The following is a 17,357-nucleotide window of genomic DNA, read 5'->3' as shown; positions in this document are numbered from 1 at the left end:
AATTAAGATGTTCTGCTTGTCTGGGTGCAGATTTCTGCGATGAAATACAGCTTTGACTTTTCAAACATGTCACTTTCAACAAGTGCCGTCTCCTCCCTCCAATAAGAAAGTAAAGTATGGGAATATTAACTCTCAAGTCAAACTGTGAGACTCGGGCTACGTGAATTATAATCCTATGCAGCTGCTCATTAAACCCCCAGGGAGAAACATTTCCAGTACCCTTCAAAAGACTTCTTTTTCAGCAATGTGAAGCCATTGACCATAAAGAATAGATTACACAGCTTTTAATAATGGAATAATGGAATGCACGTGGTGTGCGCGTGCGTGCGTGCGTGCGTGCGCGCGTGCGTGCGTGCGTGCGCGCGTGCGTGCGTGCGTGCGTGCGTGAGTGCGTGCGTGCGTGCGTGCGCGCGTGCGTGTGTGTGTGTGTGTGTAGAAGAAACATGAATTTGTGACCTAAGGGACAGAATACTAAAGCATATACATACATATGAAAGGGAATGAAAACAGGACGAGAAGGAGGAATATATAAGGATATACTGGGGGTGACGTCTCTGCCTCCAGTATATCGTCACTTTTGGGTAGAAACCTTGTATATCCAGAAACGCTACAGGTACCTTTCAGGATTTTCCGCATAAATAGCTGAACTGTTTTTGAACGACACTCTTATGTACGACACTCTTGTATGACGGATTAGGGCATTACATTATAAAAAACATACACACACACACACACAATAAAAGTTGCAATATGGAGACGGTTTTCTTGCTCGACAATGATAATACATATTATGTGCTGTGTGCCCTGTGTGTGCGTGCGTGCGTGCGTGCGTGCGTGCGTGCGTGCGTGCGTGCGTGCGTGCGTGCGTGCGTGCGTTATATAACTCCCACACAACATGCAATTATCATTATGATGGATGTATGGATTTAAGTGCTGCCACTGTGGGAATGAGCAATCACGGTTTAAATGTGTATGCCGCACAACAAATTGCCTCATGGTGGACATTAAAGTCGCAACTAAATAAATGTCCAAACTAAACTTTGCAAAAGAAAAATTGCTGATGAATGAAACATAAATTCAGTTTTAGTGCACTTAACAACAACATTTATCAACAGTTGAGAGAGAGGCGGAAATGTGTGAACTTACATAAATAAACAATGTTAGTGCACACAGTAGCACCCGGCCTGCAGCATCTTTTGTTTTAGGTTCCAATGAACATTTATTTAACACTAATGTATTATTCACATAAATACAGAAACATGTTGGAAAAAAAGGGTATTTTCTGGATCCACTTACAGTATGTAGATCTGCACTCTGAACTACTTATTATTTGATACAGTATGTAAAGAAATGTCTAAAAGTAATCTAAAAAGTAAACTGTAAAAAGAAAAAAAAACGTTTCATGAATAAATAAAAAAAGATGTGTCTCAGCTATTGTACCCGGTTCGATTCCAGGCCAGACCGGCAATGTGTCGATGTGTGTCCCTGAACAAAACTCTTAACCCATTTTGACCTGAGATCAGATTCTAAAAATGTCTTCTACATCCTGACAGTTTTCTGAAAAGGCTATGTTTCTATTTCAGTGGTTCTTCGATTTTTCAAAAATAGCAGATCTACAAGCTCATAGCGCGCCACTCGGTGGCACGCTATGAGCTTGTAGATCTGCTATTTTTCAATAGCTAAAGCATAACATAATGCTAACACCAAAAGGGGTTCCCGCCCAAAATGGGTTAACCCATAATTGCTCCTCCGGGCTCACTGCTCCCATTAGTTATAGGATGGGTAAATGCAGAGGACAATGTGTGAATTGTGCAAATACAAAAAAAACACGCCAAGGAATGGGGACTGTTCTTTTCTCTATTCTATTCTAATGCAGATACCGGTACCTACAGTATATACCGGTTATATTCATGAGCGTGGGCATCAGCTGATGCCCATTATCTGAAAATGCCAGATATCGGCCCAACTAAACCTCTTCAGTGACTGGGGTTAGACTGAGATTAATTACTGTGGCTATCTTTTGCAGAATGTTTGCCTATTTTCCCCCAAATGTTTTTTCATCTACTATATTACGATGTGCGCAGAGACTAGGGACTGATTCGTGTGGATAATCAGCCTTTTTTTTTTTTTTTTTTTTTTACAATTTTTGTAACCCTTTTTTCACCCAGTGTCAATTGTCTATTGTAATGCTAGGCGCTACACTCCCTCTGCCAACCTGGGGAGAGCAACGGGCTGACCTCATGCTTCCTTTCAATACATGAGGAGTCCAAGCCGCTTCTTTTCAACTGACAGGGGGGAGTTTCCCTGGTTGGACGTAGCGCGTGGAAGGAACCCGTTATTCCAACCAGTTCCTTTCCCCTCCATCAGGCACCCTGCAGGCTAATAATCAGCATTGACAGATGAATCGGTCCATCACTCCTCAACACTCACACGTTGGTGGTGAAGATGCCGTAGAGCAGCTCCAGCTCGGGCAGGTAGAAGGTGCCCTGCAGCTCGTTGTAGCCGAAGGGGATCTCTCCTGGCCGGGAGCAGTTTAGCCGGGCCTTCATGAACGTGGTCCACGTGTCCTCCAGCAGGAAGCGTCCGCCGATGTCGTTCTTGCAGACGCGCCCCGCACGGGAGAACACAGTCCGACCGCAGTCGTGCTCCACCGCGTTCTCCCGGAAGAAGAAGTACGTGAAGTTGCCGATGTCATAGGAGGAGACGAAGTTGGGCTCTGCTGGCAGAGAGAGAGAGAGAGAGAGGAGAGCAGAGAGGTGGTGTAATAGCCAGGGGGGTGGGCACACCAGAGGGAGAGCGATGGCGAGATGGAGAGAGATGCAGAGGAGAATGCAGGAATGAGTAAGAGTTATGACTGATTGACACACAGTGTGAGTGGGTGTGTACAGCCCACGTGGAAGGAGGTAAGGCCCGCACACCATTCTTTTGGTAAAGGATTACTTTATTGAAAAGAACAACGATCGATCTTCGTCAGGTCAGTATTTGTGTGCACATACTGTGGGTGATCTGTATTAATAACCGTGGGGCGCGTTATGAATGGTTTTGTGTGGTAATAAGAAAACTCATTTTTCATTGTCCAAACGTAAAGGTTAGGATGAGAAATGACCAAAACAAGGTGCAGTGTAATAGCCCTGGCCTCCATCTAAAACAGGCGACCCTCGCGACATCATCATCGCAAAGGTGTTCATCTTTATGTATGACATTATTGGATCTAAACCGCACACTTAATTCTCACTGACGGTGATGTAATTCACTTTTAAATTAAAGAGGATTTTCCCATCATGATTCTCCAACCGCTCACCCATACACCCCACCCCTGCAACTTTAGACAGCAGCACAGAGGGGAACGGAAATCAATTCCCTATAAAATTAGTTATTAAGCTTTTCTCTGAGGTCTCTGCATAGCAGCATAAGGCCAGGGGATGACTTTTAATTTATGTTTTCAATTGAAATGTGACTCAGATAATAGTCTTTCAATGACAAGATAGTGTTTGACCCACTCTGTAGACTCAGACAACTAAAACTGTTCTTCAATCAATCATTTTTTTATGGGTTGAACTGGACAAGTTGCACATTTGAGGCTAAATTGTTTTTCAAAAACGGAGTGAACAAAAATAGAAAAGAAAATCACAATTTTCCCATCACTGTTATTGCTTGTGCAATAATGGTCTAGAGTAATGGAAAAAAGGCAATTACAAGCGATCCACCATTACCTCTCTTCTACACTAACTGTAAAGTAGGTACAATCACTGTGCTTTACCACCACTTTATGACTGTATATTCCAGCATTTATCTGTAACATCTAACACCTTGGGTATCTTCCTAAGTAGCAGTCCACTCACATACGGACTGTCTACATTAATACAGTATGTCTCTGCCCAGAAGTCCAAGGCCCCTTACCGTTGAGCCACTTGGAGTTGTACTGGGCAGTGCGGAGTGGGGGCATCCCGCCCAGGCTGCGGTAGATGGCCGGGTCGCGCCCAGAGAAGTCCATGGCGGTGGCGGCGTACAGCTCCCCGTTGGAGGTGATGAGGGCCGTGGAGTTGTGGAGCGGGTTGTAGGGACAGCGCGCCATCCCACTGATCTGGTCATGAATCTCCGTCAGGTTAGTCAGCTGGACACGGAGGAGAGAGCGGATGGATGAATGAATGAATGAATGAATGAATGAATGAATGAATGGACGCGTTGAGGAGGTGGAGGAAAGAAGGAAGGTGGGGAGAAGGGAAGAGGAGAAAGATGAATAAAGGTAAAGCCTGAATCATATGTGACCAGATTTGACTGAGAGACTGCCATCGCGCAAATTCCAGCTTTTCACCAGAGGAGAAAAACTTTTTTTCAAAATGAGTTAATAGCACAGGCAGACTCTTCACATACTAGAGCATGTCTGAAATAAGTATCAGAGCTGAAATCGACATGTAAATATGAAATAAATGCTTAAACATGTAGCTAGGTGTAATGTTAGAGACCACAGAAGTGAACCTTTCAAGCCTGTTTTCTCAACTCGCTGTTTTCTGCAAGACATTACTCTATAAGCCATATCTCCAAGACTGGTGGGCCAAACTGAACAACCAATATGTCAATTTGAAGCTATGATTCCCTGCTTTGATATGACATGACAAAAATGAAAATTCAAAAAGATCCAATGGAAGTCCCTCAGTCAAATGTAGTCACATATGTCCTTGTTCGGTGGCCTAAGATAGCAGATAAGCTCACAATGTGTCGCGGTGCACCGTGTGGTGAGCTTATCCTGTAAGTCTAGTGCAGCGTTCACACCGATACAAAAGATACAAAGCTACACAACATATTTTTGCAGCCCTGTATCTTTGTACTGTAGCTGATATTGAAACTATTTTGTAGCTTTGTAGCTGTTGTAGCTTTTACAGCAGCTGCAAACGTTGAATGTATCTTTGTATTGTCATGTTGCCACTAGCTTCCACTGAAAATTAATGGTAGCCTGCAGAGACACAGCAGAGAGAAATTAAGATAAGAAACGAGATACAGGAAAAACCTCAGCGGAAAGCTTACACAGGAAGAATTTCCCAAAGAAAAAATTACCCAGTAGACAAAGTTAGTATGCTTCATATGTATTCAGTTATGCACCTTGACTATAAATACCCATGCAAACGGCATGGTTTAGGACTTTAGATCCTTGTGGAAATGTGGAGTATTCGTCTGAGTTACGCGATTAAACCATTTAGGCCTGACCTCGAAATTTAAAAAAAATCTTCTAAATCCTCCAGTTTTCTGAAATAAATATTTTCACGATTTTTCAAAAATAGCAGACCTACAAGCTCGTAGTGCGCCACTCGGTGGCGCGCTATGAGCTTGTAGATCTGCTATTTTTCAATAGCTAAATTATAACATAATGCTTGAAACACCAAAAGGGGTTCCCGCCCAAAATGGATTAAACAATGAGCCACGAGTTACTGGAACAGAGCTCCTCCTGAGATTTCCAGTTTCTACTGATCACTGCATAAAACTTAAAATGTAGCACAAACGTGGCAAAGGGCAGCATTTACATGCAAGCCAGACACGCCTGGTAATGTGCTGTTTGCCTTTTGCAGGTACAGTATGCAAATAGAACAGTGATAAAAATATCTTGTCTCATTATTACTTGTTTTGTTTACAGACCAGTTATACTTTCACAAACCCCACGGATTGTCAGTCTGTCTGTCTGTCTCTCTCTCATGTACGTATGCACACCACGCAAGTTGAACAAACCCTTTGGCAGCAGTATCTAGTCAAAGATATCTGGAGTCATTAGCACACAGTAAACACAAAAAACAAAGACGTGTAGGGCTCAAGTCCACAATTAAAAAAGAAAAAGACCAAAAGAACCAAAAGTTTCCTAAAGCCAAGTAAAATCTACCAGATGAAGTGCTTCTTCTTCCGGAGTCTGGTTTCTAATGATGGTGCAGAACATCCATCTGTTTGTCTGGCTAAACCATCACCTCACCACATCACTAAGACGGGCCCATACATTTTAATCATGTTGCTCGACAAGACATGCAGCCGACTTTCACATTCCGCCTTTGAATTGGAAGCCAAATCCAGTTCTCCGCATTTAAAAATAACATTATTACAGCATGACCAGTGCTGAGCTCTGACACAGCACGCCCATTAAATGACAAAAAAGGAAAAAAATAAACAAAACAAAAACAGAAATGGGGGTATAGCTCACTGAAATTTGACGACAGGAATAGTTGCTTTTCTTTCATCCGAGATGTAATTTGACTTTATGGTGTGAAAACAAACACAGTAATGTGAGCTTACTGTGTGAGCTAACTTTCTGTTTCCATCTGTCAGTCAATGATGGGTAAATGTACTGTAGTCAATTTCACGTAATGAAAAGCTATTTTTAAAACTTGAATAAAACAATTATTCTATTTGCGATGAAATGGGGTTAAGCTGGGATTCATTTGGACAGTTCCTATACTTTCTACAGAGTACACACAAACACAGGTGTGACTGTGCAGGTTACTTATTGTCCTATAGCTGTATTATGATACCTTTTTACATCTATAAGAAACCCCAGGGCATAATTATCACTGTCAGGCAGAAATCCTTTATCTCCATATTTTATCTTTTTATGTTGGTTCCGATAAATTATAATGCCCACTTTGTATGTAAAGTATGTACTTTGCCAGATTGCGATGCAACACGCTGTGAGACATGCACAACATGTGGACACCAGGTTGACTGGTCGACAGTGTTTCTGTGGACACCAGGTTGACTGGTCGACAGTGTTTCTGTGGACACCAGGTTGACTGGTCGACAGTGTTTCTGTGGACACCAGGTTGACTGGTCGACAGTGTTTCTGTGGACACCAGGTTGACTGGTCGACAGTGTTTCTGTGGACACCAGGTTGACTGGTCGACAGTGTTTCTGTGGACACCAGGTTGACTGGTCGACAGTGTTTCTGTGGACACCAGGTTGACTGGTCGACAGTGTTTCTGTGGACACCAGGTTGACTGGTCGACAGTGTTTCTGTGGACACCAGGTTGACTGGTCGACAGTGTTTCTGTGGACACCAGGTTGACTGGTCGACAGTGTTTCTGTGGACACCAGGTTGACTGGTCGACAGTGTTTCTGTGGACACCAGGTTGACTGGTCGACAGTGTTTCTGTGGACACCAGGTTGACTGGTCGACAGTGTTTCTGTGGACACCAGGTTGACTGGTCGACAGTGTTTCTGTGGACACCAGGTTGACTGGTCGACAGTGTTTCTGTGGACACCAGGTTGACTGGTCGACAGTGTTTCTGTGGACACCAGGTTGACTGGTCGACAGTGTTTCTGTGGACACCAGGTTGACTGGTCGACAGTGTTTCTGTGGACACCAGGTTGACTGGTCGACAGTGTTTCTGTGGACACCAGGTTGACTGGTCGACAGTGTTTCTGTGGACACCAGGTTGACTGGTCGACAGTGTTTCTGTGGACACCAGGTTGACTGGTCGACAGTGTTTCTGTGGACACCAGGTTGACTGGTCGACAGTGTTTCTGTGGACACCAGGTTGACTGGTCGACAGTGTTTCTGTGGACACCAGGTTGACTGGTCGACAGTGTTTCTGTGGACACCAGGTTGACTGGTCGACAGTGTTTCTGTGGACACCAGGTTGACTGGTCGACAGTGTTTCTGTGGACACCAGGTTGACTGGTCGACAGTGTTTCTGTGGACACCAGGTTGACTGGTCGACAGTGTTTCTGTGGACACCAGGTTGACTGGTCGACAGTGTTTCTGTGGACACCAGGTTGACTGGTCGACAGTGTTTCTGTGGACACCAGGTTGACTGGTCGACAGTGTTTCTGTGGACACCAGGTTGACTGGTCGACAGTGTTTCTGTGGACACCAGGTTGACTGGTCGACAGTGTTTCTGTGGACACCAGGTTGACTGGTCGACAGTGTTTCTGTGGACACCAGGTTGACTGGTCGACAGTGTTTCTGTGGACACCAGGTTGACTGGTCGACAGTGTTTCTGTGGACACCAGGTTGACTGGTCGACAGTGTTTCTGTGGACACCAGGTTGACTGGTCGACAGTGTTTCTGTGGACACCAGGTTGACTGGTCGACAGTGTTTCTGTGGACACCAGGTTGACTGGTCGACAGTGTTTCTGTGGACACCAGGTTGACTGGTCGACAGTGTTTCTGTGGACACCAGGTTGACTGGTCGACAGTGTTTCTGTGGACACCAGGTTGACTGGTCGACAGTGTTTCTGTGGACACCAGGTTGACTGGTCGACAGTGTTTCTGTGGACACCAGGTTGACTGGTCGACAGTGTTTCTGTGGACACCAGGTTGACTGGTCGACAGTGTTTCTGTGGACACCAGGTTGACTGGTCGACAGTGTTTCTGTGGACACCAGGTTGACTGGTCGACAGTGTTTCTGTGGACACCAGGTTGACTGGTCGACAGTGTTTCTGTGGACACCAGGTTGACTGGTCGACAGTGTTTCTGTGGACACCAGGTTGACTGGTCGACAGTGTTTCTGTGGACACCAGGTTGACTGGTCGACAGTGTTTCTGTGGACACCAGGTTGACTGGTCGACAGTGTTTCTGTGGACACCAGGTTGACTGGTCGACAGTGTTTCTGTGGACACCAGGTTGACTGGTCGACAGTGTTTCTGTGGACACCAGGTTGACTGGTCGACAGTGTTTCTGTGGACACCAGGTTGACTGGTCGACAGTGTTTCTGTGGACACCAGGTTGACTGGTCGACAGTGTTTCTGTGGACACCAGGTTGACTGGTCGACAGTGTTTCTGTGGACACCAGGTTGACTGGTCGACAGTGTTTCTGTGGACACCAGGTTGACTGGTCGACAGTGTTTCTGTGGACACCAGGTTGACTGGTCGACAGTGTTTCTGTGGACACCAGGTTGACTGGTCGACAGTGTTTCTGTGGACACCAGGTTGACTGGTCGACAGTGTTTCTGTGGACACCAGGTTGACTGGTCGACAGTGTTTCTGTGGACACCAGGTTGACTGGTCGACAGTGTTTCTGTGGACACCAGGTTGACTGGTCGACAGTGTTTCTGTGGACACCAGGTTGACTGGTCGACAGTGTTTCTGTGGACACCAGGTTGACTGGTCGACAGTGTTTCTGTGGACACCAGGTTGACTGGTCGACAGTGTTTCTGTGGACACCAGGTTGACTGGTCGACAGTGTTTCTGTGGACACCAGGTTGACTGGTCGACAGTGTTTCTGTGGACACCAGGTTGACTGGTCGACAGTGTTTCTGTGGACACCAGGTTGACTGGTCGACAGTGTTTCTGTGGACACCAGGTTGACTGGTCGACAGTGTTTCTGTGGACACCAGGTTGACTGGTCGACAGTGTTTCTGTGGACACCAGGTTGACTGGTCGACAGTGTTTCTGTGGACACCAGGTTGACTGGTCGACAGTGTTTCTGTGGACACCAGGTTGACTGGTCGACAGTGTTTCTGTGGACACCAGGTTGACTGGTCGACAGTGTTTCTGTGGACACCAGGTTGACTGGTCGACAGTGTTTCTGTGGACACCAGGTTGACTGGTCGACAGTGTTTCTGTGGACACCAGGTTGACTGGTCGACAGTGTTTCTGTGGACACCAGGTTGACTGGTCGACAGTGTTTCTGTGGACACCAGGTTGACTGGTCGACAGTGTTTCTGTGGACACCAGGTTGACTGGTCGACAGTGTTTCTGTGGACACCAGGTTGACTGGTCGACAGTGTTTCTGTGGACACCAGGTTGACTGGTCGACAGTGTTTCTGTGGACACCAGGTTGACTGGTCGACAGTGTTTCTGTGGACACCAGGTTGACTGGTCGACAGTGTTTCTGTGGACACCAGGTTGACTGGTCGACAGTGTTTCTGTGGACACCAGGTTGACTGGTCGACAGTGTTTCTGTGGACACCAGGTTGACTGGTCGACAGTGTTTCTGTGGACACCAGGTTGACTGGTCGACAGTGTTTCTGTGGACACCAGGTTGACTGGTCGACAGTGTTTCTGTGGACACCAGGTTGACTGGTCGACAGTGTTTCTGTGGACACCAGGTTGACTGGTCGACAGTGTTTCTGTGGACACCAGGTTGACTGGTCGACAGTGTTTCTGTGGACACCAGGTTGACTGGTCGACAGTGTTTCTGTGGACACCAGGTTGACTGGTCGACAGTGTTTCTGTGGACACCAGGTTGACTGGTCGACAGTGTTTCTGTGGACACCAGGTTGACTGGTCGACAGTGTTTCTGTGGACACCAGGTTGACTGGTCGACAGTGTTTCTGTGGACACCAGGTTGACTGGTCGACAGTGTTTCTGTGGACACCAGGTTGACTGGTCGACAGTGTTTCTGTGGACACCAGGTTGACTGGTCGACAGTGTTTCTGTGGACACCAGGTTGACTGGTCGACAGTGTTTCTGTGGACACCAGGTTGACTGGTCGACAGTGTTTCTGTGGACACCAGGTTGACTGGTCGACAGTGTTTCTGTGGACACCAGGTTGACTGGTCGACAGTGTTTCTGTGGACACCAGGTTGACTGGTCGACAGTGTTTCTGTGGACACCAGGTTGACTGGTCGACAGTGTTTCTGTGGACACCAGGTTGACTGGTCGACAGTGTTTCTGTGGACACCAGGTTGACTGGTCGACAGTGTTTCTGTGGACACCAGGTTGACTGGTCGACAGTGTTTCTGTGGACACCAGGTTGACTGGTCGACAGTGTTTCTGTGGACACCAGGTTGACTGGTCGACAGTGTTTCTGTGGACACCAGGTTGACTGGTCGACAGTGTTTCTGTGGACACCAGGTTGACTGGTCGACAGTGTTTCTGTGGACACCAGGTTGACTGGTCGACAGTGTTTCTGTGGACACCAGGTTGACTGGTCGACAGTGTTTCTGTGGACACCAGGTTGACTGGTCGACAGTGTTTCTGTGGACACCAGGTTGACTGGTCGACAGTGTTTCTGTGGACACCAGGTTGACTGGTCGACAGTGTTTCTGTGGACACCAGGTTGACTGGTCGACAGTGTTTCTGTGGACACCAGGTTGACTGGTCGACAGTGTTTCTGTGGACACCAGGTTGACTGGTCGACAGTGTTTCTGTGGACACCAGGTTGACTGGTCGACAGTGTTTCTGTGGACACCAGGTTGACTGGTCGACAGTGTTTCTGTGGACACCAGGTTGACTGGTCGACAGTGTTTCTGTGGACACCAGGTTGACTGGTCGACAGTGTTTCTGTGGACACCAGGTTGACTGGTCGACAGTGTTTCTGTGGACACCAGGTTGACTGGTCGACAGTGTTTCTGTGGACACCAGGTTGACTGGTCGACAGTGTTTCTGTGGACACCAGGTTGACTGGTCGACAGTGTTTCTGTGGACACCAGGTTGACTGGTCGACAGTGTTTCTGTGGACACCAGGTTGACTGGTCGACAGTGTTTCTGTGGACACCAGGTTGACTGGTCGACAGTGTTTCTGTGGGTTTTATACATTATCTAAAGATGGAGTGCCACAATTTTTGTATTTTTCCAGTTTTTCATGTGTCTATGAGGTGACAGTACTTCATTAGACACCCTGGAGTTGTTTTTATGTGCAATGGTGTATTCACTTTGTATTTAGGGTTTCTTCCTGGAGGCTGAACCCTTGACAGTCAAATGGGCCAATGAAATAAACAGTAATATAGTGACACCACACTATCAGCCCCTCCCCTAACCCCTCCCCCTTTATCATACAACTACAGCTGTGGGGGCGGCTTCAGTTCAGGTGGATCACCACCCATCACCACCCACCAGGCAAACCAGGCATACTTAATGAACTGGTGGGCGTGTCCACATAAAAGCATGATTTTAACAAATACTGTACACTTTTTGGAAAAGGTTCTTCCCCCTTATATTGTAATAATACCTGATGATCATGTTTTAGGGTGGAAAAGAATTGTGGCACTCCATCTTTAAGACATGAGTGCCAGCCTGAGTGACACTGACTAAACTTAATTTGCCCTGTTGGTGGCACTCCATCTTTAACCAAAGAAAAGTAATAACAAGAGCTTGTTGACACAGTCAAAAGTTTCTGGGAACAGATAACTCATTATCTATCTAAAGTATTACAAAAACATATTCCCTGTTGTCCCAAATTATTGCTCCTTAATGATGATTCTTTAACTTTAAGTATTATTCAGAGACGATTCTGGCTGGCAGGAAGTACCGCTGCAAAAACAATGTTGGCACTGCGATGGCAAGCTCCACATTCTCTGCCCTTTAATCACTGGAAACAGTTATTAACTGATGTTGTAACAATGGAGCTTTCTACAGCTAGATTGAATGGTGCAAACTATCAAACAATAGATAGCTGGAACCATATTCTCTATCAAGTTAGGACCTCTACTATATATAACTAGCATGACATATATAACTAATTATATCTGTATAATCCATTTTTTTTTCTTTTTTGGTCTTTGTTGAAATCTTTGCTCATATATTTTTCTTTTCAGGCCTATGACGGGGTGGGTTGGGAGGGATTCATTTATTGTTATTTATTTACAATTTGTTTGATAGATTTTTATGTTGCATTTAATTGCTATAATCATTACTATATTTTCTCTTTTTTTTGTCAACGGTGGTTGGTGCTGGGGTTTGGGGGTAGGATTTTTAAAAATGAGGCAAGGGGCAAAGCCACTGATTGCAGTAGGCAAATAATTTGAATTATGCTTTGTGTGCATTCTCTTTGTATGCCTGTACCTGTGCCTTTCATCCAAAAAATGAAATAAAAATGTATTTAAAAAAAAGTTAAAAATCACACCCGTGTGAACTGAGTGGTGTAAGGTCTTATATAGACTGATCAGCTGTGGTCTGACGTAATGTCTGACGTAATGAAATCACACCCGTGTGAACTGGGTGACCATAGCAACCGTGCTAATTTTTTGCGCACAGACAGACAGACAGACAGACAGACAGACAGACAGACAGACAGACAGACAGACAGACAGACAGACAGACAGACAGACAGACAGACTAACAAAGCCAGTTGTAGGAGTGGTTTACACCACTCAAAAAAAAACAAGAGCTTGTGACTAAATAATAATTAAACTACATTGGAACCATTGGAACACAGGCTCTTTTTTTCTCCGCCCGACATAGACGATATCGCAAACCGTACTCAATATCCTAAACACGTCCAACGTTGAACCCCTTCCCTGACTGTGGGATGCATTCGCGATTCTGTGAATAACAGGTAGGTATTCTACTTCCTCACAGGATGCCAGAACCCATTTAAAGCAGCAATTGTGGAGAAACGGGGGCTGCTTTATAGCCTGACTTCCCGGAGCGGGTCAATTAGGATCAAGGGTTCCGCTAACTCCTGCCACCCTCTGCTCCGGTCCGACCCAATGAAACAGAGCGGGCCCTGTCTGTGCTCGCTGGGCGCTGATGAAAGGCCCGTATTGACGGAACTCATTCCGTTGGCCGGGGATAGCCGTTTTTTGGGTCAATTGGATCTTTCAGAAATAATCGGAGAGGCGATAGAGGGAATAAATAGATAGTGAGACTAGACTGGATCCAGGCAGCAGGAGTGAAAGTCTTCTCTATGCAAAGCCCATGCAGCTGCGTTACCAGGAGGACACTGGAGTGACTTTAGACTTGAATGCCTCTGATTGCTTCTTTATGGAAAGAGACGCACACGACTAGAGAGGACTTTGTCACAGGCAGCTGGGCGCTACGGCTGTACTTCACACAGCTCAGAAACCATTGTGGCTATTGAGCAAATTCTGTTACCCAGTATTAACCCATTTTGACCTGAGATCAGATTCTAAAAATGTCTTCTACATCCGGACAGTTTTCTGAAAAAGCTATGTTTCTATGTCAGTCGTCAGTCATTTTTCAAAAATAGCAGACCTACAAGCTCGTAGCGCGCCACTCGGTGGCACGCTATGAGCTTGTAGATCTGCTATTTTTCAATAGCTAAAGCATAACATAATGCCAACACCAAAGGGGATTCCCGCCCAAAATGGGTTAAAGGGGAATATGGTGGTGGGGGGAAAAAGAGATTGATTTAAGTGCAATTTAAGATCTATTATTGAGTTGAATTTCCAATTTTCCGCCATGGTCCATTTACCGTATGACAAAAGCAAGGAGTTATCTCTCTTCTCAGCATGAGCAGAATGTAAATGTAATCACAGTACATGTAGGTCTTCTGCAATAGGGGCAATCTGCACACTATCCCATGCATCAATATCAACTGCACCACTGTCAAAATCACCACTATCACTACTGTTACCATCATCAATATCTATTAGGCATGTAACGATTCACTCAACTCACGAAATATATATATTTTAACGAGAAATTACTGTTTTTTTAATTTTATATAATTTATCTTCCCCCCTGAGATTTTTTATTTAACTACATTGCAAAAGAAGTAGCATTACTTTTGACAGTGCAGAAACATAATTGCCTTCCTTGATGAGCATCAACGACCATCATCACCTGGGCACAGTCACAGACACACACAGCTCCCCTCTACAGTGCTCTATTACTGAAAGTGACTACAATTTCTCTCCAAAAGCACTTGAATATGATGGAATATCACTGAAGCTCACATTTCACATCACACACTAGCTAAACTAAAAACATTTTTGAAAATCAATTTTTTCATTTCAATGAATCGATTCATATCGTCGGGATTAATATCGATATATATCGATATACGATATATCGTTACATGCCTAATATCTATAGAAACGGTCCACACTCACAAGGTGACTTTCCTTTGAATTATTTTTAAATTTACTGCATCAGTGTTTGGAAGGCTGATGAAGTAGCTGATGATGTAGCCGAAACGTGTACGTTTGTTATGACTGCTGCTGTGGTGAATTAAAACATTCAACAAAGAAAATTCACGTGTGAGTTCGGACTCTTTCTGCTCACTGAGAGTCTGCGCCTGTCTGTCCTTCTCTTAATCAACTGAAAGTAGAGCACGTGCTCTACCGAGCAAAACGTGCCAGATTGCCCACGCCAAAGGCCAGGCTACAGGCAGTCAACGCGGGTCCTGGGGCACAGTCAGTCAAAGCCAGATGATGCCGGGGGCATGGCCAACATCTTACACGTGGCCAAGGGTGTGCGAGTCATGCTCTGCCAAAATCTATGGGTGTATAGGTGCAGGCTTTTCCTTCCCTGGTGGATCCGCAAACCTCTGAAAGTGGTCACCTTCTCCCACTCACACCTGCATCTTCTCATGATCCAAGAATCGTTGGATTTAATCTACTGTTACAAACCATCATCAATTCAATACCATCACCATTTAATCATCATCATCACTATCACTATCACCACCGTTACCAAAGTCAATTCAATACCACCATCATCATTATCACCACTTTTACCAGGTCGCACACATAGAGAGAGAGCACTGATCATACAGTTTACTTGACAACGTTTGTGTTTTTTAGCCAGCTCTCTGTATCAATCACCACCATCTTTACTCTCAACAAGATCACCACTAACTTCTTTACATCATCACCATCATCATCACCCTCATCATCATCATCATCATCATCAATATCGTCATTAATTCACCAATCACCATCTTTCCCAAATATAATTACAACATCACCACCATTAGTATCATCATCGTTATCAATATTAACGTCACTATCATCATTAGCATGCTCATCATTATCAATCTCAACATCAGTACCATCAGCATCATCATGCATCAAAGTAATAATGTGTCTGATAGGAAGACATTTCATAGCCACTCGACATTGCAGTCGAGTGGCTATGAAACGAATAGAATATTCTTCCCCATTGCTGTTCATCCATCAAAGCTGATAGGAATGTAAGTATGGCAACAAGTGATCCCAGGACTGTTGCAACATTCCAAGCAATATCTCACGTTATCGTCCGCACTGCGGGGTAAATATGCCAGAGCTGGATAAAATATCACCACAATAATGTCGTGACATTTCAGCTATATGTCTTTTTGCAGCCGTAAACAGCCTTTATGAGCATGTGACCTTTGGGTTCATTGCTTTAGCCCATTCTGGGTGGGAACCCCTTTTGGTGTTAGCATTATGTTACAATTTAGCCATTGAAAAATAGCAGATCTACAAGCTCATAGCGCGCCACCGAGTGGCGCGCTACAAGCTTGTAGGTCTGCTATTTTTGAGTGGTGTAAACCACTCCTACAACTGGCTTTGTTTGTCTGTCTGTCTGTCTGTGCAAAAAAAATGAGCATGGTTGATGCTGATTGGTTGATGCTGATTTCATTACGTCAGACATTACGTCAGAACACAATCAGGCTATATAATACCTTACACCACTCAGTTCACACGGGTGTGATTTTTTAAAAATCGAAGAACGACTGACATAGAAACATAGCTTTTTCAGAAAACTGTCAGGATGTAGAAGACATTTTTAGAATCTGATCTCAGGTCAAAATGGGTTAGGAGAGAAAACAAATGTCATGAGTCATAGTGAAGCCCTGCCTCCCTTTACTCCTCAACAATAGCAGAAAAGTAGGATCAGAAATGGCCAAATCACCATAATAGGTAAGAGAGGATATTGTGACATTTGCAACTCCTGGTCTGTAATTTCACTTCAGCCACATATTTTTTACACATTACAGAAAGTGTCTATGGTGACCTTTCAGTTACCAAAGGAGAAAAAAACAGTTGTAAGCACTGTTGGCTTTCTTAATAGAAACTAAGTGACAGCTGCGACGAGCTAGAGCTACTCTACTTCCATTACATATAAAACCTTTTTAATCTTCTCAATTTGTGTCAAAACAAACAAAATAAGGGAACCAAACAAAAACATCCTAAAGCTACGTGATTCAGAACTAGACTTGAAACAATGACACAACGGAGAGAGGAGAGGACAGGAAAACCCAACTATATTGAAGAAGACAAAAGCATGATTTAGATAAAACGACATAATTGAAAGAGGCACACAAAGGAGATCAGATGAGATAAAGAATGACAGAGGAAGGAAAAAGAGAGAGATAACGGCTAATGAGAAGAGAGCAAACTATTGGAGCGTGGAGTTGGTTTCTTACCGTTCGGTTGGTGCAAATGGGGGTGAAGGCATTAGTTCCACACGTAAACAACCTGTTCCCATTCACCAGTAGGACTCGGATGTAGTTCTGACATTCCTCCTGTAGACACACACGCACGCGCGCACACGCACGCACACGCACACACACGCACACACACACACACACACACACACACACACACACACACACACACACACACACACACACACACACACACACACACACACACATTTTACAAGAAATGTCTTGAACACAAACAATAGTGGATGCGCAAACTTAGAAAAAAAAGCTCTACAACAAGTGCTTCAGGATACAGATCACGGGTACAGAAAGCATCGCCTT

The 17,357-nt window shown here is 44.9% G+C and overlaps 1 protein-coding gene across 2 annotated transcripts in view; it reads right to left on the bottom strand.

Moving 5' to 3' along the window:
* sema5a (sema domain, seven thrombospondin repeats (type 1 and type 1-like), transmembrane domain (TM) and short cytoplasmic domain, (semaphorin) 5A) overlaps positions 1 to 17,357 on the bottom strand; it is a 257,306-nt gene that overhangs the window by 93,947 nt on the left and 146,002 nt on the right. For both annotated transcript variants that reach the window (XM_079489014.1, XM_079489015.1), the window contains 3 exons: positions 17,016 to 17,114; positions 3,901 to 4,114; positions 2,431 to 2,716 (listed from right to left, as the gene is read on the bottom strand). In XM_079489014.1, coding sequence (XP_079345140.1) covers positions 2,431 to 2,716; positions 3,901 to 4,114; positions 17,016 to 17,114 — 599 coding nt within the window. The remainder of the gene's footprint in view (positions 1 to 2,430; positions 2,717 to 3,900; positions 4,115 to 17,015; positions 17,115 to 17,357) is intronic.

Source organism: Electrona antarctica (assembly GCF_951216825.1).
Source record: "Electrona antarctica genome assembly, chromosome: 20".
Taxonomy (NCBI): domain Eukaryota; kingdom Metazoa; phylum Chordata; class Actinopteri; order Myctophiformes; family Myctophidae; genus Electrona; species Electrona antarctica.
The sequence above is the reverse complement of the archived record's forward strand: the minus strand, read 5'-3'. Positions and strand labels throughout refer to the sequence as shown.